The sequence below is a fragment of the Onychostoma macrolepis genome, chromosome 05 (genome assembly GCF_012432095.1).
Source record: "Onychostoma macrolepis isolate SWU-2019 chromosome 05, ASM1243209v1, whole genome shotgun sequence".
Classification (NCBI taxonomy): Eukaryota; Metazoa; Chordata; class Actinopteri; order Cypriniformes; family Cyprinidae; genus Onychostoma; species Onychostoma macrolepis.
In genome coordinates this window covers 30,097,632-30,120,246 of record NC_081159.1, presented here as the reverse complement: position 1 = coordinate 30,120,246, position 22,615 = coordinate 30,097,632, and the positions used below count along the sequence as shown (strand labels likewise).

Below are 22,615 nucleotides of genomic sequence, written 5' to 3'. Positions count from 1 at the left end.
CCTCGAAACTATGCACTTTCAATTCACCTTGGGGCAGATATCGCCACCTTGGGGCAGATGTCGACTTGATGCCAAATAGACTCCCATTTGGCATCAAGTCAGCAAGTGAGGTGTTTCAGCAAAAAAATTGCGAGACTTTTGGTGACATACAAGGAGTACACATCATAGCTGATGACATGATCATTGCTGCCTCATTGGAGCAGGAGCATGATGAAATCCTTGATAAGGTCATGGAGAGAGCAAGAGCGGCTAAGGTGAGATTTAATAGTGATAAGATCCAGTTCAAGGTCAATACTGTGAAATACATGGGACACATCTTCACACCAGATGGCCTGCGACCTAACGAGGCAAAGGTGAAGGCGATCACGGACATGCTGCCCCCAGAGGACAAAGAGGTCTGCAACATCTACTTGTATTACGTCTGCTAGGGGTAAGACGCAATAAATTTAAAAAAAAAAAAGAACCAAAAGACTTCCGGCAGGCCGTCAGACCAAAAAGAACCCAAACAAATCACAATAAATAAGGTACATTTATTGTAAATTACAAAGGGGAAAACCACCAATAATTAGTAGCCCTCCTTAAGGGACCCACGGTCCAACCAAACATAACATTTAAACAATACAATATCTTAGAAAATAAATAAAGAGAAAACAAGAATGGAACAAATGGTATTTTTCGTCAGAGAGACCCAAGGCCAAAATAACAAACAAAACCAAGCTAATAAAGTAAAACAACAATATACATAAACTAACACAAAGAAAAGAAAAGTAAATACAATCAACCCAACCTAACGACTCTTAACATAAACATCATAAAAAGCAGGTCTCTCCTACATTTCTACCACATTCCAAACTAAACCAACGATCAAATGAAACACTCAACAAAACACATTTTGGTCTGGCGGCTAGCAGGAAACCTGGAGCAGTGTGACCGGCCCGAAGTCACACCGAACCCCTTCTGATGAACGGAAGAGGCGTTTTAAAGGAAACCGCCAGCTGATCACCCAATTACCACTAATAGGCGGCAACACTCAGCGGCGATCTGAAACTCAAAAAGAAAACATCAAGCAGAATACAAATGTATTATAAAAAGAAACAAACATCATAACGTAATACCCCCACCGCTAAAAATCAACGCAAGGTTGATTAATCCGGTTAAACCGCACGAGATAAAGTATCAGCCAAAACGTTCTCTGTTCCTTTCTTGTAGCGAATTTCTAGATTAAACTCTTGTATGATTAGTGCCCAACGCATAATGCGTTGATTAGAGTTACGCATACGAGACAGAAAAACCAAGTGGTTATGATCTGTAAATACTACAAGAGGTAATGAACTTGACCCCACATACACTTCAAAATATTGTAGCGCAAGCAGCAACGCCAAAGCTTCTTTCTCAATTGTGCTATAATTCAAATGATGCTTAAATTTTTGCGAGAAGTAGAACACAGGGTGATCAATTCCATGCACGTCCTCCTGTAGGAGAATGGCACCAGTGCCAGTAGCGCTAGCATCCACTTCCAGCTTGAACGACGTCGAAAAATTAGGAGCAGAGAGCACTGGCGTACTGCACAATAGTGATTTAACAGACTCAAAAGCTCACTGACATTCATTATAGTCCACACATAGTCTCGGTGTTGACCAAGCAAGTTGGTCAAAGGTAACACCACATCAGAGAAATTTGTGCAGAATCCTCGATAATAACCTGCCATACCGAGGAAACGTCTCAGCTGTCGTTTAGTCATCGGGACAGGAAACTGTACAATAGCCTGCACTTTAGCAGCAATAGGACGAACTTCACCCTGACCGACCTGCTTGCCTAAATACGCCACGATAGCCCTTCCAAACTCGCATTTTCGTGCAGAAACGGGCAGTACCATCACTTTTCGGAACGATAATACAGGGGGAACTCCAAGCACTAGAGCTCGGGACAGCCAACCTGATTTCAAGCAGGTACTTCACCTCATCCCGCATTATCTGACCTTTAGTCGGGTTCACTCTATAAGCATGCTGCTTAATTGGTGGATGGTCTCCCACATCAATGTCATGACACACTGCAGTAGTTCTAGTTCGTACATCAGAGAACAAAGTCAAATATGTTTGGATTAACTGACAAATATCTGCTCGGGGGGCTTTAGACAGATATTACAGATGGGACTTCAAATCCTTAAGAATCTCAGAATTTTGCAAACGAGCACCAGTAACACAACCACTTGGCATGGTTAACCCATCTGTTTCAGGGTCGTCAGGAACAGGTGCAGACATAACAGATACAGGTACAGCTAGGGCAACAGAACATTTCATTTCACAGTCACGCGGAACATATAACTTCAGCATATTTATGTGACAGACGCGAGTTTTCCTCTTACGGTCAGGTGTACGTATTATATAATCTGTTTCACTAAGTTTGGCATCAATCACATACGGACCAGAGAACTTCGCCTGCAAGGCTGATCCGGAGACACAAAGCAACACCAAGACCATGTCGCCCTGGTTGAAAGATCGTGCAACAGCCTTTTTGTCAAATCGGGTTTTCATCTTTACTTGAACAGATGCCATAGAAGCACGAGCCAATTCACACACACGATGCAAGCGTTCACGAAATGAACTAACATAGTCCAAAATATTGGTGACATGACTGGATTCACAACCCATCATTTTTTCTTTCAACATCCGAGAGACTCTTGCTGGGTTTCACGCACAGCAAACAACAATAGGGGTAAACCCTCATCCCATTCTTTTTCTGACTGAGCACAAAAAGTATGCAACATTGACAAGTTTGGTGAATCCCATTCCAACGCGCCCTGTGATTCCGGATGATATGCGCTAGAGACTTCGTGTTTTATATTGAGCTGTGATAACACTTGTTTAAATAACCGAGACATAAAATTTCTGCCCTGGTCAGTCTGCACAACCTTTGGTAAACCAAAGGTAGAGAAGAATTTTGTTAAAGCTTGCAGCACTCCCTTAGTTTTTTTTTTTTTTTGTTATCAACATTTTTTTTATTTTTCATACATAACATCCAAAGTAAAAAAAAAAAAAAAAACACACAACAGACACATACTCAATATCTCAAAGTCCAGTCAAAGGGAGGGAGAGAGGGAAGGACAAGCAAAACACAAAAGTCACTCCTTTATACAGTCACGTATATCAAAGAGAAAGCACTGCCAAGCATCAATGGTAGAAGGCTTGGCCCCATTGATTCGTGCTGTTGTACGTTCATAAGTCACTATTTGCAGGAGGCTACGGATCCAATATGTTTTTCCACACATGTGTGGTGTAAACCAGTTTTGTATTATTGTTTTCTTCGCAGCTGTAAAACCAGCAAACAACATTCTCTTTTGCATTGAACTTATACAGAGACCAGAATCATCATTAAGAAGACACAAACTTGGATTAACGGACCAATCAATTTGCAGTAAGGATGATAAAACCAGGTTTACATGTGTCCATAGACTGATGACGACAGGACATTCCCAAAACATATGCAGAAAAGTACCTGATAATGTAGTATTACATATATGGCAGTTGAGATTTGGTTGTAGTTTCATTTTAAATCTTTTGTAAGGAGTTATGCATGCTCTATGAATGACTTTGAAGTGAATAAGACGATGAGCCAGATTTTTAGATGTTAAACTGAGATTAGACCACACTCTCTTCCAGTCGACAGATAAATTAAGGTCAGATAATTCCCTATTCCAAATAGTTTTAATAGAAAGAGGTTTTGTAATGCAATCAATAATCTTATTATATATTAAAGAAACAGACGGCCGACCAGCAGATGGTGCAATCCAATCCTGCATAGGATAAGAGGAGATGGGAGATGCCCATGGAAGTCCATACACTTTGAGAGCAGAACGTAATTGAAGAAAGACAAAATATGCGGATGCTGGTCGACAAAATTTGGTTCTTAATATCTGAAATGAACATAGGCCCTGGTTATCATATATATCACCGCATGTGTTTACACCTAAAGAGGACCAAGAGGGTTGGACAAATGGACGATTTCCGCATACAAAATTTAAAATTGTGCCATAAAGGTGTACTGTTACAAAATTTGAAGGTTCCTCCTATCCGACGTTCCACCGTTTTCCAGATTTTAATAGAATTGGCCATAACCGGACCAAATTTATAATTATCCCCTTTTTTTCCTGTGCCAGTAAATAAAATATCTTGGAGGCTATTTGGTTTAACCTTGTCAGCTTCAATCACTCTCCAAGAAACTGTAGATTGAGGATCAACCCAATTAGGAAGAGCCTTAAGCTGGAACGACCAATAATACAGTTCAAAATTTGGTACAGCCAGTCCTCCTGTGCTATTAGGATGTTGTAAAGTGGTAAATTTAATTCTGGGGCATTTATCATTCCAGATAAATTTAGAAATTATGGAGTTGATCTCCTTAAAGTAACCTGGAGGGCGAGAAAGTGGTAGCATAGAGAAAAAAAAATTAAATCGAGGTAACAAATTCATCTTAACAGTGGAGATTCTTCCTTGAAGAGAGACTTTAAGATTCTTCCTTTTTTGAATGTCATTTTTGACCTTAACTAAAATATTATTAAAATTGTCTCTGGCAATCTTTTGAATGTTTTTATATATGGTAATGCCCAAATAGATGAAAGATTCCTTAATAGGGATAAATGAGGGAATAGAAGAATTAACTTTAACATTGTTAACTGGCATTAAAGCAGATTTGCTCCAATTTATTTTATATCCTGATAAGCTACTAAAATGATCAAATTCCTTAATTATACTAGAGACTGAAACATCAAAGTGGTCTAAATACAGAATAATATCATCAGCGTATAACGAAATACTATGATTATGATCATGAATCTTAATCGATACTTCAGATTTCCTAATGGCTTTTGCTAAGGGTTCAAGAGATAGACAAAACAATAAGGGTGAAAGCGGACATCCCTGCCTTGTTCCCCGCTGCAAAGGGAACGGGGGGGAAATAATATTACCAGTTATGACTGATGCTGCAGGTGAGTGGTATAATGTCTTGATCATAGAAATGAAGTGTTCACCGAAGCCGAAACATTGCAGAACTGCCCACATATAATTCCACTCTAGCCTGTCAAAGACTTTTTCTGCATCAAGTGAAAAGACCGCACAAGGGGTTGGGTGGGAGTCTGCAAAGTCAAGAATATGAAGGAGTCGACGCATATTGTCAGATGCATTGCGCCCCTTGATAAAACCAGTTTGGTCCTCCTTGATCAGACTATGAATTACCTTCTCCATACGAGAAGCAAAAACTTTAGCATAGATTTTTATATCACATGGGATAAGCAAAATCGGTCTGTAGCTGGAACAATCTAATGGATCTTTCCCTTTTTTAAGAAGTAATGAAATCAGTGATGTTTTTTGATCTCTATGAAATACCCCATGTTCAACTGCAAAATTAAATGAATTCAGCATAAGTGTCCCTACCAAATCCCAAATTTCTAAATATAATTCAGGGGGGAGACCATCTAGACCCCGCGATTTGCCCTTTTTAAGTCTTTTTAGAGAGACGTGAAGCTCCTCCAAACTTAACGGGGCCTCCAAAGATTCTTTATCCATCTGTGAGATCCGAGGCAGTTCCAATTTATCTAAATACTGCTTACAAATTGGTTCATCAAAATCTGTTTCAGCTTTATACAGATTCGTGTAAAAACCTTTAAATATGTTAAGTTAAGTATTGTCAAGTATGGTGACCCATACTCGAAATGGTGCTCTGCATTTAACCCATCCAAGTGCACACACACAGCAGTGAGTAGTGAACAAGTGCACACACACACACACACAGTGAACACACACCCAGAGCAGTGGGCATCCTTGCTCCAGCGCCTGGGGAGCAATTAGGGGTTCGGTGCCTTGCTCAAGGGCACCTAAGTCATGGTATCGAAGGTGGAGAGAGTGCTGTTTCATTCACAGTCCCCACCTTCAATTCCTGCCGGCGCGAGAATCGAACCAGCAACCTTCATGTTACAAGCCCGACTCCCTAACCATTAGGCCACGACTACCCCCTTAATTGTCATTAATTGCCACAGGTTTCGTGGTGACCTGATCATCCGACGATTTTATTGCGCTAATATATGCCTTAGACTCGCATTCTTTCAACCTAAGGGCCAATAAATGACTAGGTCTCTCTGATTCAAAATAATATTTTTGCCTAGTCCTATGTAAAATAAATTCCGCCTTTGAGTGTGAAAGTAAATCATGTTGTTTTTGTAGATTTTGTAATGATTTTGTAATCTTATTTTCTAATTGTGTAAACTGGTGAGTTTTCGCTTTGGCAAGAGTAGAAGAGAAAGATATACAGGAACCTCGTATAGCACACTTAGTCGATTCCCACATTATTTGAGGATCCACATCAGAGGGCATATTGATTTCAAGAAATTCCTCAATATATTATTTTAGTGAAGTAATGAAAGTCTGATTACTTAATAATGATATGTTAAAGCGCCATCTAGGGGACTTGGCTTTAACATCGGAAAGAGGAACACTGCACAACACAGCAGAATGATCAGATAATAAAATTGGTAATATAGAGATGGAGGAATTAGATGAAATTAAAGATGGGCTGAGAAATATGTAGTCTATCCTAGAGAAAGTCTTATGTCTATTAGAAAAAAAAAGTGAATTCCTTAGCTTTAGTATTCTGAATTCTCCAAAGATCGATTAAATTGAGCTCCGTGATAAATTTATTCAGTAATTTAGAGGATGGATAGGCTGTTGTATCAGATTGAGATTTATCTAAAGCAGGATTTATGACAGCATTAAAATCACCACCCACCACTAATGGGCAGTTAGTCTGCTCAAGTAATGTTTTGGAAATCTGTGTAAGGAACACTCTGTCTGTCTCATTCGGACCATAAATAGAGACCAATGCTAACCTATTATTATATATTTTGCATCGGATAAAAACGAATCTACCCTTCTCATCACTACCAAGGTGTTCAATTGTTAAATTTAACTTTCAGTTAACAAGGATAAGCACCCCCTTAGTTTTATTTTGAGCGCAGGAAAAAGCCGCTAATTTATAATATTTATTCTGAAAACGTCCCACGTCAGATTGTTTTAAATGTGTCTCTTGAATTAGGGCACAGGAAATAGATTTACGGTGTAAATATTCTAACACACGGGTTCGTTTAACAGCAGAATTTAAACTATTCACATTCAGTGATAAAATATTTAGAGTATGCATTGAATATTCATAATCCTAAGATTGTATTCAATAAATGAAAAAAAACAGAAGCACTTCCATTCTGTAAATAGCATGTAAACGCTGATGTGCATTTTAGATACCAAACCTCCTAGATGAAAAATCCCTTTAGAAATAAGGTAAAATAAATAAAGGTATAAATGTCTGTGGTAAAAAGTAAAAACAACATAAAAACATGAACAACCAACAACCATAAACAAGGAACAACTCATACCGCACATTACCGAGAACATAGGTCTGACTGAGCAACAAAAATAGTGATGGTTCGTGACCGATCCACTCCAACGCAAGACATGTCTCCCGAAAAGGCCCACACAGCCAAAAAAATTTTTTGGCTCAATTAGTCCCCTCCAAAAAAGAGAGAGAGAAAAAAAAAAGGAGTGTCAGTCTTACCAGCAACGAGATCGTTGTACCGGATATAGGACAATATCTCAGTAGTAGAGAGGAGAGAAGAAAAAGCAAAAACTAGATTTAGCAAGCGTCCATGTCCATCCTACCCTCATCCCCTACTAGGGCAGCTAGAACCATGTCCATCCCGGCCATCAAGTTCCTCCCGCTGGGCCGGAGAGACAGCGGCCCCTGTTCCCCCGTAGCCGCCCCGCAGAGCCGCGGCATATGTCTTCTGCTGAGACAGGGAGCTGATAAAATCCTTCGCTTTCTGAGGGGAATCAAAGCTTTTCTGTTCCCCTTTATGCCGTAGTTTAAGTACCGCCGGATAGATGAGGAAGGGCTGGAGGCCAAGTGCTGTCATCTTCTTCAAAACCGGACCAAATGCCTTTCTCCTGATCGCTGTAGCTGGACTAAAGTCGGGAAAAAATAGTAGTGTGACATTGTTCTGTGCGCATTTCACTGGATAAGCCTGCCGAGCACCCTTCAGAATATCTGATCTGTCATGCCATCTCAGTACACGAAAAATAAGAGAGCACGGCCTCTCCCTCTGTCATACACGTGATGTGCCCGGTCAATCTCAATATTTGCGTCGGATCCCCCTGGCAGCCCCACCAGTCGTACGTTGTTCCTCCTGCACCTGTCCTCCATATCTGTCATCTTCTCGGTGAGTCGCTCCATCTGATTTCTTACGTCAGTGACTGCCCTCCTATCCTCACGTGCATCTGCTTGAACAGAATCAACGCGGTCACGTGTCTGCTTTGCCGCGGTAGCTATGGCCTCAAACTCTTAGCTCTTTAACAGACTTGTTGGTCACTTGTATGTCCTCACGCAGTTCGCGCAATGCTGGAATCAGTACAGAGTCCATCGCATCTCTTACTGCCGAATTCACAACCGAATTCAAAGTGTTTTGCTGTTGTTTAAATGCTAGTTCAATACGGCTAGCAATAGCATCGTCGAGATCATCTCTGGAGATGGCGGAATCTCTGAATTTTTTCTTCATTGGCGATTGCTCAATCTCTCTTTTCCGATCCCCTTTGTCTGCCTTAGCACTCATGATGGGTCCAATACAGAGTGGTTCAAATTTTACTGACCGTGGCAAAGGACCAACACAGTCTAATTTCACCCGCTCAAACGGCTCTCCAACAACAGGAATGGGGCAAAGAGGCGCTGGAGAAATCGACTGATTTGGCTTGCCCACAATCTGGCAAGTATGGCACAACCGGCAATATCTAACAACATCGGATCTTAAAGCAGGCCAAAAAATATGACGTAAGATGCTGTAATATGTTTTTGTGATGCCCAAATGGCCTGAAAAACTGTGATCGTGAGCTAACATCAACACGTGAGAGCGAAATTGAGTGGGCACGACTATCTGATAAACTGCATCAGCTTCACATTCAGAAGTCGCTGGCGTTCTTTTCCGCATTAACAACCCATCATCCAAAAAATAAGCAACGGGTTTCTCAAAAAGATCGTCCTTTTTCACAACAGCAGTTCTGCAACGGGCTAGAGAATTGTCATGTTTTTGTACGCTCGCTAAAGTGACTTTATCAATAGTCAAAAACAGATCAATTTCAGCACTAGGTACGGTGAACAGTGACTCAGAGCGCCCGCGTTCTACCTTTTCAGGGAACTCTTGGCAAACATCAGCGCTCTCAGGGGAAGCTAGGAAGCTGTCTGAGAGGTCAACCACATCAGTATATTTACGTGACTGCGCTTGCGTGATTGCACATGCAGGAAATACATAAATTAAGTTTGAAACTGACTCTACAACATTTTGGGGTTCAAAAAGCGGATGCTCAACTACTTCAACTACTGCCTAACATGCAGCAACTGTGTATCATGTTCTTGCTGCTTAACTCGCAAATCAAACTCTTTAAGTCGTATCGCCAATTTCAGATCTGCAGTATTTAGACCTACCAGTGGATTCGGATCTACCGTCGGAAATTGAGCTGAAGCCTCTGCTCCATCTCCATCCGTCATAACAACAGCGTCGACATCCCTTGACTTCAGTTCCCTTATCAAAACCCCCGCCTCCACTAAATTCTCCTGCACCACATCTCTTATTGCCTGTTTAGTGTCCGCCTTAGATATGGTTATATCATAATAACCTGCGACAAGGATTAAATCAGATTTACGACATGTATTTAATGCCTCTACAGTAGGAGATTGTTTAAATTCCTCTATAAACTCCATAGTTACACTATTATACTGCCCCTTTCAAAAGTAAAAACCGCCAACTAAACAACAAAATTCTCACCAACAAGGTAAATCATACTTACGAATGAATTAGATGAAATGAAACGGTCAAACGGACGAGCCCCCATTTTATTACGTCCGCTAGGGGTAAGACGCAATAAATTAAAAAAAAAGGAACCAAAAGATTTCTGGCAGGCCGTCAGACCAAAAAAGAACCCAAACAAATCACAATAAATAAGGTAAATTTATTGTAAATTACAAAGGGGAAAACCACCAATAATTAGTAACCCTCCTTAAGGGACCCACGGTCCAACCAAAAATAACATTTAAACAATACAATATCTTAGAAAATAAATAGAGAAAACAAGAATGGAACAAATGGTATTTTTCGTCAGAGAGACCCAAGGCCAAAATAACGAACAAAACCAAGCTAATAAAGTAAAACAACAATATACATAACCTAACACAAAGAAAAGAAAAATAAATACAATCAACCTAACCTAACTACTCTTAACATAAACATCATAAAAAGGAGGTCTAAACAAAAAAGCAGGTCTCTCCTACATTTCTACCACATTCCAAACTAAACAAACGATCAAATGAAACACTCAACCAAACACATTTTGGTCTAGCGGCTAGCAGGAAGCCTGGAGCAGTGCGACCGGCCCAAAGTCACACCGAACCCCTTCTGATGAACGGAAGAGGCATTTTAAAGGAAACCGCCAGCTGATCACCCAATTACCACTGATAGGCGGCAACACTCAGCGGCCATCTGAAACTCAAAAAGAAAACATCCAGCAGAATACAAATGTATTATAAAAAGAAACAAACATCATAACGTAACAACTTGGTATGACTAAGTATTTAGCGCAGTACATCCCGAATGAAGCTTCACTTACAGCACCTCTAAGACAATTGCTGAGGAAAGATACTGTATGTGACACAACAGCCCACACGGTAATACAAAAAATGAAATCAGTCTTTGCCAGACATGGCATCCCGAAAGAATTAGTGAGTGATGATGTTCCATTTGCCAGTCCAATGGACTGTTAAACATGCATTGAATAAAGCGTTGCAAACTGGCACAGACCCACATCTAGTGCTCCTGTCACTGAGAAACACACCAGTGACTGGCCTGAATGAATCTCCTGCGCAAATGTTAATGGGTAGAGTCCTGCGGAGCACAATCCCATGCTCTAGTGCTGTGCTCCAACAGTCAACCCCACAACACATACACAAAAGACTGGTGGATTTGCAATCTTGAAAGCGGCATCAGTATGACCGCAATGCCAAGACGCTACCTGAGCTGGCTCCAGGATCCACAGTGCAAATGCAGACAAGACGTGGTTGGGCGCCCGCTGTAGTGGTACACCAGAGAGATGAGCCTCGGTCTTATATGGTGCAAACGCCAGCAGGAAAGACATTCAGGAGAAACAGACGACACTTGAGAAAGATACATCAGAGTCTGTGTGAAGGTGCTGATCCTGATGAACAATCGGATGAAATATCCACCCAAACACTCAGACCAGCTGTCCAATCATCTGAGAACTCTCCAGTGAGAGTGGATGAGCATCCAACACGCCAAACTAGAAGTGGTAGAGCAGTAATACGGCCAACTAGATATAACGATTATGTTCTGGACATGTAAAAAAAAAAAAAAAAAAGCGAGAGAAAATGTGAAAGCAGAATATTAGTTTGTAACAGAAGGATCTAAGGATTCTCAAAGCAATTTGAATGGACTATTAAATGTTCATAGTCACTACTGTTGAATAAATATATGGTATGGTGTAGTGAGTTAAATGCTAAGTTATAGTTACTGTTTGATAGACTTGAATATGTATATGGGGAGATTTGAGTGCAGCAGTTTGACTGTAAGAGCCATGTCTGAGTTTGTTAAAAAAAGGGGGATGTGGTGGATTTGCTTGATACTCTGTATTAGATTAAGTTGATTTATGTGTTGTACTGATCTTTGGTTGATTGCTCTTGGCTGGGTGTTGTGTGCAGGCAGGGTTAAGGAATGAGAGTCAGTAAAAAGAGAAGCAGCTCACAGCTCACGGTCTCACAGTGTGTTTATTGGACATAGAAACAAGACACGCACCATTCGGATAAACATATACAGGACAAAAGAACGTAACAGGGTTGGCTTTTTACAAAACCTAAAATATCGATTTTTTTCTTTATTTTCATTTTTGTGTTTCAGAGGAAAACTCAATGTTACGGATGTGACATATCTCCGTTACGGACTTGACTGTTCTGAAAGCAGAATTTATCCGACTAAATGTATAAAATGCTTTAAAGACTTCTGGGTACGGCTGCCCCCCCATTAAAGATTAGAACTAGTAGTGGTTCATTTAAGCCATTATTCAGCCTAATGCAGACAATAAGTATAAGAACATCAAAGATCATAAAAAAACAATCAGTAGCTATATGTCATAAGACAACTTACCTTACTTGATTTCACAGTAAAAGGTATTTTTCGTACGGCTTTCATGAGGCTTATGATAAGCGCGTGACAAAGTCGTTTTGGAAATTAAGCTTAATAAGCTCACGTGTAGGCTACACATCTTTAACAGATTCTCCCACTTTAAGGTTATTGTGCCATATGAAAAGTGCAAATGCGCACTTACCCGACTGCCAAAAGTTACACTGCAGTGTCTGCTGTAGACAATAAGCATAAGAACATCAAAGATAATTAAAAAAAACAATCAGTGTATGTCATAAGACAACTTACTTTGCTTGATGTCACAGTAAAAGGTATTTTTCGTATATGTTTTTATTAGGCTTAAGGTGTAGGCCTATAGGCTAATTAAGCGCGTGTGATAAAGTCGTTATGGAAATTAGGCTTAATAAACTCACGTGCAGACATCAAGAATGACGATTGCATTTACACATAGTCTACACAACTTTAACAGATTCTCCCACTTTAATGTTTGAATGTTCGCGCCAATGTCACCCATTATTGTGCCATATGAAAAGTGCAAATGCGCGCGTACTCGAGTGCCAAAAGTTACACTGCAGTGTCTTTAGGCTGCGGACAATAAGAGTAATAACATCAAAGACCATAAAAAACAACCCGTATGTCATAAGACAACTTACCTTACTTGATGTCACAGTAAAAGGCATTTTTCGTATGGCTTTCATGAGGCTTAAGGTGTATAGGCTAAGCGCGTGTGACAAAGTCGTTATGGAAATTAAGCTTAATAAACTCACGTGCAGACATCGAAAATTACATTTGCATTTACACATACTGTAGGCTGCACAACTTTAACAGACTTTAAGGTTTGAGTGACTGTTCACACCAATATCCTAGCTAACAAATAAAGGTCCCCAGAACGGGCCCTCTTGCGAACGTCCTCCGAATGTCATCTGAATGTCATTTTATTTTAATTAATGATGACGTTTACAAATTAAATTAATATGTTAGAAAAGATTTGAGTGGATGCTTTTCAGTATTAACGCAGAATTTTGCTGTGGTTTCATTGCAAGGAAACATTTTAGACATGTTTTATGACATGAATGTGTTCGTTTCGTTGTTTTAGGTTAGAAGCCAACGGGAAGAGCTACCATCGGAATAACGCGGAGACACAGCTGCTTTGCTTGACTCAGCCTCCCACCCACGCCAGGAAAAATCACATTTTTAATTTGCTAAAGAGTCATATGTAGGCTAATTTAAAATTGAACCTGTATGTCGTTTTTGTAGCATTGATGTAATTCTTCTCTTTATTTTTGCTTAATTATACATTTATGTATTTTATTTTTTCTTGCAAGCCCATTTATTCTCTGATGTTTTGTTGTAGTTGCATATATCTTTTTATTTCTTAACATCTAATTAAAAAAAAGAAAGAAAAAAAAAACTTTTAAAAATAAAAATGTAGCCTATGTTCCAACTATTTGCATGTCTATTTTCTGTGGTTAGCCTAAAAGTAAAATAAAATGACATTCAGAGAACTTAAAGCAAAAGTCCCCTAACGTCCCGAATGGCCGCTGCACGTCCTATGAACGGCCGGAGGACGTCTTCGCGAACGTCCGCTCGACATCAAGGGGACCCTACACGCTGACGTCCAGGGGACGTTCGCAGAGGCCATTTAGGGGACGTCCTGGGGACCTTTTTTTGTTAGCTGGGATAAGTTCTGAAGTTGTATAATGAATTCGCATGATGATGGGGTGAGATAAATAAACACTGCCCAGTATATTAGAATGATTTCTGAAGGATCATGTGACACTGAAGACTGGAGTAATGATGCTGAAAATTTAGTTCACATGAATAAATTACATTTTACAATGCATTCATATAGAAAATAATTGTTATTGTAGTTCTATTTCACAATATTACTGTTTTTACTGTATGTTTAATCAAATGCAGGCTTAAGATGTGATCAGGAAAGTGTTTCTTTTACGTGAAAGATATATTTAATGTGTCAATAAATGTTTTGTTACTCTTTTGTGAACTGTATTATTTTGACAGTAATTATGAATATGAAATATAAATATAATCATGAATTCACGGTCGGAATTAGGCTTGAAAATATGTCTTTTCAACTTTAACTTTACAACCACATATAGATGTAATTTGGACGTCTTTTTATAGAAAGACGTTTTTAAATTTAAATAAAAAAATTTATTTATTTTTCGATGACCCGAAAAAGACGTCTTTTCACCTTTCACTTTTCAACCAGATTTTAACATTGTTTAGACATCTGGCATTGTCGTCTTTTCAACGAGTTTTTGCTGGGTGGGAACGGACTTTTTCGAAGACACTAAAAACCATTTCTATAAAATAAATATTACATGTCAATAACAAGTAAGAAACGTGCCAGGAATGTTTGTATGTAATATTTATGTGATTTTAAGGACTACTATCTGAAAGCAGTGAAAACTGCAGCGACGGCCCAGATAGCAAAATGACTCATACCACAAGATTCGTAACGGATCCGCAAAACGTGTCTGTAACGGAGTCCACTTGCACAACGGATCTGGAACAGATAAGGATTACGGATCCGGTCCAGACCCTATCCGTATCCGCTAAAGAGGTTCATCCAGCCCGAATCCGATCCGGACCCGTTGATGAAGTAGCTCATACGACCCGGATCCGAACTGGATCCGATCCGGACCCGTTCATGAAGTAGCTCATACGACCCGGATCCGAACTGGATCCGTTCATTAAGGCCACATTTATACTGCATGGTTCAAGTGACCCAATTCCGATTTTTTCCTCCCATGTGGCACAGATCGGATATGGCCCACGACCGTGTAAGCAGGAAAAAAATCACATGGATTCCGATATTCGGTTTCAGGCCTCATTCATGTGTGGAAATAAATCAGATTTGAATCGGATACGTGCATTTGCGCCTGCCGTGTAAGCGGTCAGATCGGATATTCCCCTGTAAATGCGACTCCTACGTCATTGAAAAGTGAGGTTTTTTTTTTTTTAAAACATTTCGCGGTACAGAGGGAGGACCAAGATGGCCGAGTAGGTAGACGCTTACTGTCGAGCTGTGCAACCGTAAACTTTGAATACGGTTAAAACAACCTTTCTGTTCGGACCTTATAATCATTTATAGTGCTTAACGCTAAAGAAACTTTGTGAGGAGGATTTAACATTTGAAGATGTCGACCCGCGACAATAAAAGACCGCTGAAAAACACAAAAGCAAAGTTAACAATGCCAACAGGTGATGCTAGCCATGCCGCCTCAGAAGGAAACCCTCTAATTGATAACATTCATGACTACACGATTGGCTCGGTGACTTTGCCAGTAATGGAGGATCTTATGGAAGAATTTCCTCCTCTGTCCCTGTCACCCAGACAATCTCCAGCTCCTAAAAAACCATTGCTTTCTTCGAGGGTGGAAGACATAGATGTCGTCGCGTCCCTGTCGAAACTAATAAATGAAAGAATGGATGGGCTGGCGTTGCAGTTGATGGTGTAAAAAAAACTGTGGACTTCGCGTGTGAGGAGATAAAAGATGTGAAAAAACGAGTGGGCACGCTAGAAAACAGGATGACTAAAGAGGAGAGTCGCATGGACACACACCAGCGACAGATCTTTGACCTGGAACGGTACTCTCGGAGGTGGAATCTGAGGCTCCTTGGTGTCGAAGAAAATGAAAAGAACGATATCCGCCAGATTGCCATCGAGATCTGTCAAGCCGTTTTACCTGAATGCAAAAACCGCATCCGTGACACCGTTGACACTGTGCATCGTAGCGGCGCCAAGCTCCCTAACAGCAGCAAGCCCAGACCGATTCTCATTCAATTCATTTCAAGGGTGACCAGAGATAACCTATGGAAGGCTACAAAGTCGTCACAATTTCTCAAAGACAACCACTGGAAGTTTGCAGAGGATCTCTCAAAAGAAGATAGAGAACGTCGGAACAAGTTGTGGCCCATCATCGAAAAGGCTCGCAGCGAGGGCAAGAAAGCTTACTACGTTGGATGTCGTGGATTCGTTAACGGGACAGAAATCTTCCCATCTTCAGGATGACCAAAAGTGGTAGCTTACATAGGCTATGTTCGCCTTGAATTGCTCTAAGTCATCACATTGTTAAGCTACTATCTTCACAATGTTATTGTGAAATTTAAAATAGGAACACATTTTTATAATAATTATAATATTGCTGCCAATCTAGCACTATTTTGTTCTATTTTGTAGCCCACAGAAGATGAGAATTTAAGTTTTGTTTATATTGTTTTTGCCAAATTGTTAGTTCATGCTGCAAAGCTCGATCCCTTGCTGAGGTAGATCACTTAAATACTTTTTTTTTTGCCTTACACATAAAACGAATTAGTTCATATTTGTTATACGTTGTTATGTCACTTTCCATTGTTTCACTTAATGCCAGGGGGTTGAGACAAATTTGTAAACGTAAAGCCTTATTTTTGTATGCAAAAAACTTTAAATCTGATTTCTCTTTCTTTCAAGAAAGCCATTCAGTAGCTGCTGATGTAAACTTCTGGAAGTCCCAATGGGGTAATGATGCTTGGTATTCGCATGGGTCAGAGAGGTCAGCTGGGGTCATAACTTTGAAAGGTTCTTTTAATGGCACTATTCTACATTCAGATTGTGATTCTTTAGGCCACTATATTTGTCTACTAATTGATCAGAACCACTCTATCTTTATTATTATTAATATAACATAATATATTAATAATACCAAGCATGAAAATGATAAACTAATTGATTCTATAGATGTAAGGTTAACTTTTTGGCTTTCCAAATACCCTAGCTCATTTATTTTAATTGGAGGTGATTTTAATGTTACTTTAAATAATTCAATTGATAGGTGGCCCCACGTCCCAAATTCTAGAGATAATTTAAAAATGAAAACCTTTATGGAAAAATTTAATGTAGTTGACATTTGGCGAGAAAAGTTTCCTAATAACATATCCTATACTTGGAGTAACAGTTTAGGTTCAAGGAAATCTCGAATAGATTTTTACTTAATTTCTAATAATATACCGAAAGACAGTGTAACAGTCAATATCCTTACAACACCACTTACTGATCATCAGGCAATCTATATAAAGTTCCAACTTTCTGCTCATACTAACAATAGATCCTCATATTGGAAATTGAACAGCTCGCTCTTAGGACATAGCGAAGTAAAATTAGAAATTAAGCGATTAATAAAGCTATATTGGGATAAGGGTAGGGAAAATAACTTGTATTCTGCTAATTGGGAACTTTTTAAATTTGAAGCAGGCAAATTTTTAAGGCAATATGGAGCTAAAATGGCTAAACTTAAGGCAGCAGCAGAAGAAAAATTAATTGTTCAAATCTCTTCAATATATCAAGTGCCACCAGATGAAGTGTCAGAGGAGGATAAATTACATCTAAGAGAACTTCAATGTCAACTCGATGAATTATATCGTGGAAAAGCTGAAGGAGCTTTTGTTAGGTCAAGAAAAAGGTGGATAGAGGAAGGTGAACAAAACTCCGCATATTTTTTCCGCTTAGAAAAGCACAGATCCAAGACAAATACGATTCATCAGTTGAATATAAACGGCTCTGTCACTGATGATGTCCAGAGCATCTCCCAATTCTGTTATGTCTTTTATTCAAATCTATATGAGTCTAAGTACAATGCAGATACAGCGACTAAATTTATCAACTCTATAAATAATGTAAAAATGATAGAACACACTGATAGGGATTATTGTGACAGTCCACTTACGAAAGAAGAGGTTATTAGAGCTATTGCTCTTCTTAAAAATAATAAATCACCTGGCAACGATGGGCTGGTTTCAGAATTCTATAAATCATTTTCTGATCTACTAGCACCTTTTTTGTTACAAGTATTTGTCGAAAGTATTGAAAGGTGTACTCTTCCATCGAGTCTCACGCAAGGCCTCATCACTCTAATCCCAAAGCCTAATAAGGATCAACTTTTTATTGACAATTGGAGACCAATATGTCTTTTAAACATTGACTATAAAATCATGGCTTTAATGTTGGCCAGAAGAATAAAAGATGTATTAGATCATGTTATAGACGAAACTCAATCTGGTTTTATGAAGAATAGGCATATTTCTAATAATCTCAGACTTGTTTTTGACATTTTGGATTACTCAGATCTGATACAGGATGACTCATTTATCCTCCTCTTAGACTTCTACAAAGCCTTTGATTCTGTTGAGCATGAATTCATATTTCTCTCTCTTAAAAAATTTGGCTTTGGTGATATGTTCTGTAATGCTGTCTTGGCCCTGTATTCAAATGCTAATAGCTCCGTTAGAATGAAAAATGGCACAACGTCAAGATTTAATCTTAAACGCGGGATCCGACAAGGATGCCCGATCAGCCCTTATTTATTTTTACTTTGTATGCAAATTCTTGCCTCTCATATTTCTAATAGCATCATGAAAGGTATCAACATAGCAGGTAAAGAAATACTCATCAGCCAACTAGCTGATGATACGACAATTTTTCTTAAGGATGCTAGTCAGGTGCCTATTGCCTTAAAAATTATTAAAGAATTTTCCATAGCTTCTGGCTTGACCTTAAATTTAGGCAAATGTCAGTTATTACCTGTCAAAGATTGTAAGGATCAGAATATTTGTGAGATTCCCAACCGAGAGGAAGCAAATTATTTAGGCTTAATCATTTGTAAAGATGAAAAGAGAAGAATTCTATTAAACTTTCCACCGCTTATTAAAAAAACACAAACTAAATTAAATCAGTGGTTGCAGAGAGACCTAACAGTAAGAGGGAGAGTCTTGCTCTCAAAAGCAGAAGGCTTGTCTCGACTAACATATGCAGCTCTTTCTGTTTATGTAGACAACAAAACTTGTAAGGATATTGATTGTATGCTATTTAACTTTCTTTGGAAGAATAGAACACATTACATTAGGAAAAATGTTATAATGAATAACTATGAACATGGTGGGCTAAATGTGTTAGACTTTGCTACTCTAAACAATACTTTTAAAATCAACTGGGCCAAACATTTTCTTAAAAATCCTGTTTCCATTTGGAATTTTATTCCTAACTATATATTTTCTAGATTTGGTGGTTTGAGTTTCATATTAGGTTGCAACTACAATGTAGACAAAATACCGGAAAAGCTCTCTTTATTTCACAAACAAGTTTTGTTAGCATGGTCCCTCATATATAAGCACAACTTTTCTCCCCATAAATATATTATATGGAACAACCGAGATATTTTGTATAAGAATAAGTCATTATTTTTTTCTAACTGGATTGAGAAACAGATTATTTTAGTATTTCAACTGTTCAATAATGATGGACAACTTATGTCTTATACAGAATTCTTAAACACTTATAAGTTTCCAGTCACACCGAAAGAATATGCAATAGTATATGATGCTATACCTTCTGGTGTCAAAATACTATTTAGAAGTGTTGATTTTAATATCTCTTCTGTTCCTTTCTACAATCCAATTGATTCAGATATAGGTAAAATTTGTCTGACCTCTTCTAGAAATAACAATAAATATGTACGGTCTTTGTTTCAGAAAGAAGTGATATCGGTTCCACATGTTGTTTCATACTGGAATTCTTTTGTAAATGATATTAATTGGAAAAAAGTATGGACAATTCCCAATACGTTTTTTATTACAAACAAGGTTAAAGAAATTTCTTTCAAAATTATTCATAAGTACTACCCTGCCAACCAATATATGACGAGATTCAAAAGGGACTTTGATGTGAACTGTTCTTTTTGCGGTAATCACCCTGAGACCACCCAGCACCTTTTCTGGATCTGCACACACTCCACAACCTTCTGGAAGGACTTCTGCAGCTTTGTTATGAAAGAACTTTACAAGGACTTTACTTTGAAATGGGAAAATGTTGTGTTTTGTTTTTTTAGAAAACAAAGTAAAGAAGATATATTTTTTATTATAAATTTGTTAATTGTGCAAGCTAAATTTTATATCCACAAATGCAAATATATAAAACATAAACCGGCCTTTAAACATTTTTATTGTGATATATTATCATATATAAAATTAATTAGTGGTTCATTGAACAAAAAGGCTATGAAAACTAGGAATATTTGTATAACTTACAATTTGTTTGAATGTATGTGATGTCTATCCCTCTGGCAAGAGTAATATTAAGATGTATACTTTGAATATTATGTATTCTGTTGTTTACGTTTGAGATTTACGCAATAAAAAAAAAAAAACATTTCGCTGTACAGACAGGAATTGTTCCTCAGGGGATCTATAGTGCATCTGATGCGATACTGTAGCTGACAGCTGCATGGTTACAATTTTATCTCTGATAGTATCGATCTTGGAAGTAAAGTAGTTCATAAAGTCATTACTGCTGTGCTGTTGGGAAATGTCAACACCTGTTGATGCTTTATTTTTCGTTAATTTAGTCACTGTATTGAATGCATACCGAGGGTTATGTTTGTTTTCTTCTACAAGAGACAAAAAGTAATCAGATCTAGCAGTTTTTAATGCTTTTCTGTAGGACAGGGTACTTTCCCTCCAAGCTACGAAATACCTCTAGTTTTGTTTTCCTCCAGCTGTGCTCCATTTTCCAGACTGCTTTAGGGCACATACACATATTAACTGGAATGAAAACAAACTCCTAGTCTTGAAGGTACACACGGTATGTAGTTGCAGTGGAGCGGTCTGGTCACGAGGCAGTGTTTGGTGACTTGGAAGAACTGAGTGGGTTACATATCTTGCAGTGATGACAAAGCACCAATGAAACCTTTGGCCACACCCTGGTGGAGAAAGAAAAGTACATTTTAAGTTCAAAAAATTAAATGATGCCTTTTAAATCATTTACAATGTATCAATATCAGTTAAGTCAATTTGTGATGAAACAGAAGTTGAAACCATTTTGTTTTCGGGCATAAATCCATCCATTGCACAACAGGGAGCATTGATGCTGACTGGATTTGTAATAGAACATGTACATTTCATATTGTAGGGCTAATTTATCTTAAATAGCATAAAATAATATAAAAATATAACGGTACTGCCTGTTGTTGATAAATACCAATGGTGACGTTTTACAAATTGATTGATCAGTTGTCCCAGTGTTTACTGAGCCACGGTCTTTCCCTGTGCAGAAACTCGTGTGCACAATCTAGTGATTCACTAACCTAGAGCTGACTGAGACACTTTGAACGGCCTCGTGAAACAATTCAGTTGTTCATTTTCGTTCGGAACGACGAACTTCTCTTCTTAAGCGCCTTCACGAGACAAGAAATGCTGTGTAATCCACCCCGTTTGAAAAGAGCAACATTTCACCGTAGCTTGTTGCTTGTCATGTTTAATGTCGTCTTTTTACTTCATGGGACAATTGCAAAAGTTTACATACGCAAAAACCCATTCAACACCCATGTTAACTTCAAATGAGCGCATTACTGTGGGATACATTGAGTTACATGTTTCATAGATTTCGGTTAACATTAAGTTAATCGTATTAAGCATAATGCTTATAAAAGAGAAAAAGACTGCGCGATCTCTTCATATCTTTTCACGTCACGGAAACACAAAAATATCATACAACATGCCACAATTAGCTAAAATTCATTATAGTAACACAGCTTTTGACATTAAGTGTTTTATGGATTAAACAAGGTGAGAGCACGTTCCCTTAACTTAAATTTACCTCAGACATAACGTATCATACAACACTTATTCAATGTCTTTATTTATGTTATATGCTTGTGTATAAATATATACATTTTAAATAAAACATTTACACCTTTTTAATATACGTTTTTATAAATACAGTATAATGTTAAGTACAAATATTTATTCAGTGCCACTTGACTTACCTGATGCCTGAACTTGACACACACTGTCTTATATCCACTTTTCTTCGGATATACAACTCATAAAACACGTTCTAAATGTCCACTCAAAAAAACTGGATATGTTGAACAATTTTCTTGTTAAATTTAGTCTAAAAAATAACATTTATTTTGTATAACTTACCTGAAGCGAGAACTTGACAAGATGGCGGTGCTGTTTCTCCCGGCGAAGTCACTCAGGCTCGTGCACGTGCAGAATGATCTCAGTGTTGGCTGGATTTGTTTTTATTAGTTTAGTCAACATTTAGCATTCTGAATGTTGACTGGATTTGAAAATAACCATTCATTTAATATTTTTCAAATATATTTGTGCAGACTTAATATGTTTTCTCAACTAAGCACAAGCAATAAAATGAGTTCAACTTAAATATTTGGTAACACTTTATTTTGATAGTCCACTTTAGACATTCTACTAACAGTAAGTAACTTTGCAACTACACGTCAACTAGCAGTCATTATAGTATTAGTAGACTGTCTGTTTAATATCTTCTAACACTTTATTTTGATGGGTCCGCAACATACA

At 38.4% G+C, this 22,615-nt stretch overlaps 1 protein-coding gene and 1 pseudogene across 5 annotated transcripts in view; one reads left to right on the top strand and one right to left on the bottom strand.

Annotated features, from left to right (window-relative positions):
* LOC131540560 (integrin alpha-X-like) overlaps window positions 1-14,234 on the top strand; it is a 164,407-nt gene extending 150,173 nt beyond the window's left edge. For all 5 annotated transcript variants that reach the window (XR_009271298.1, XR_009271297.1, XR_009271296.1 and 2 more), the window contains one exon: window positions 13,332-14,234. Coding sequence is in view for 1 of the 5 variants with exons in the window: in XM_058775574.1 (XP_058631557.1) it covers window positions 13,332-13,336 (5 nt within the window). In the remaining 4 variants the exon portion in view is untranslated. The remainder of the gene's footprint in view (window positions 1-13,331) is intronic.
* LOC131540563 (uncharacterized) overlaps window positions 1-22,615 on the bottom strand; it is a 252,006-nt pseudogene that overhangs the window by 180,714 nt on the left and 48,677 nt on the right.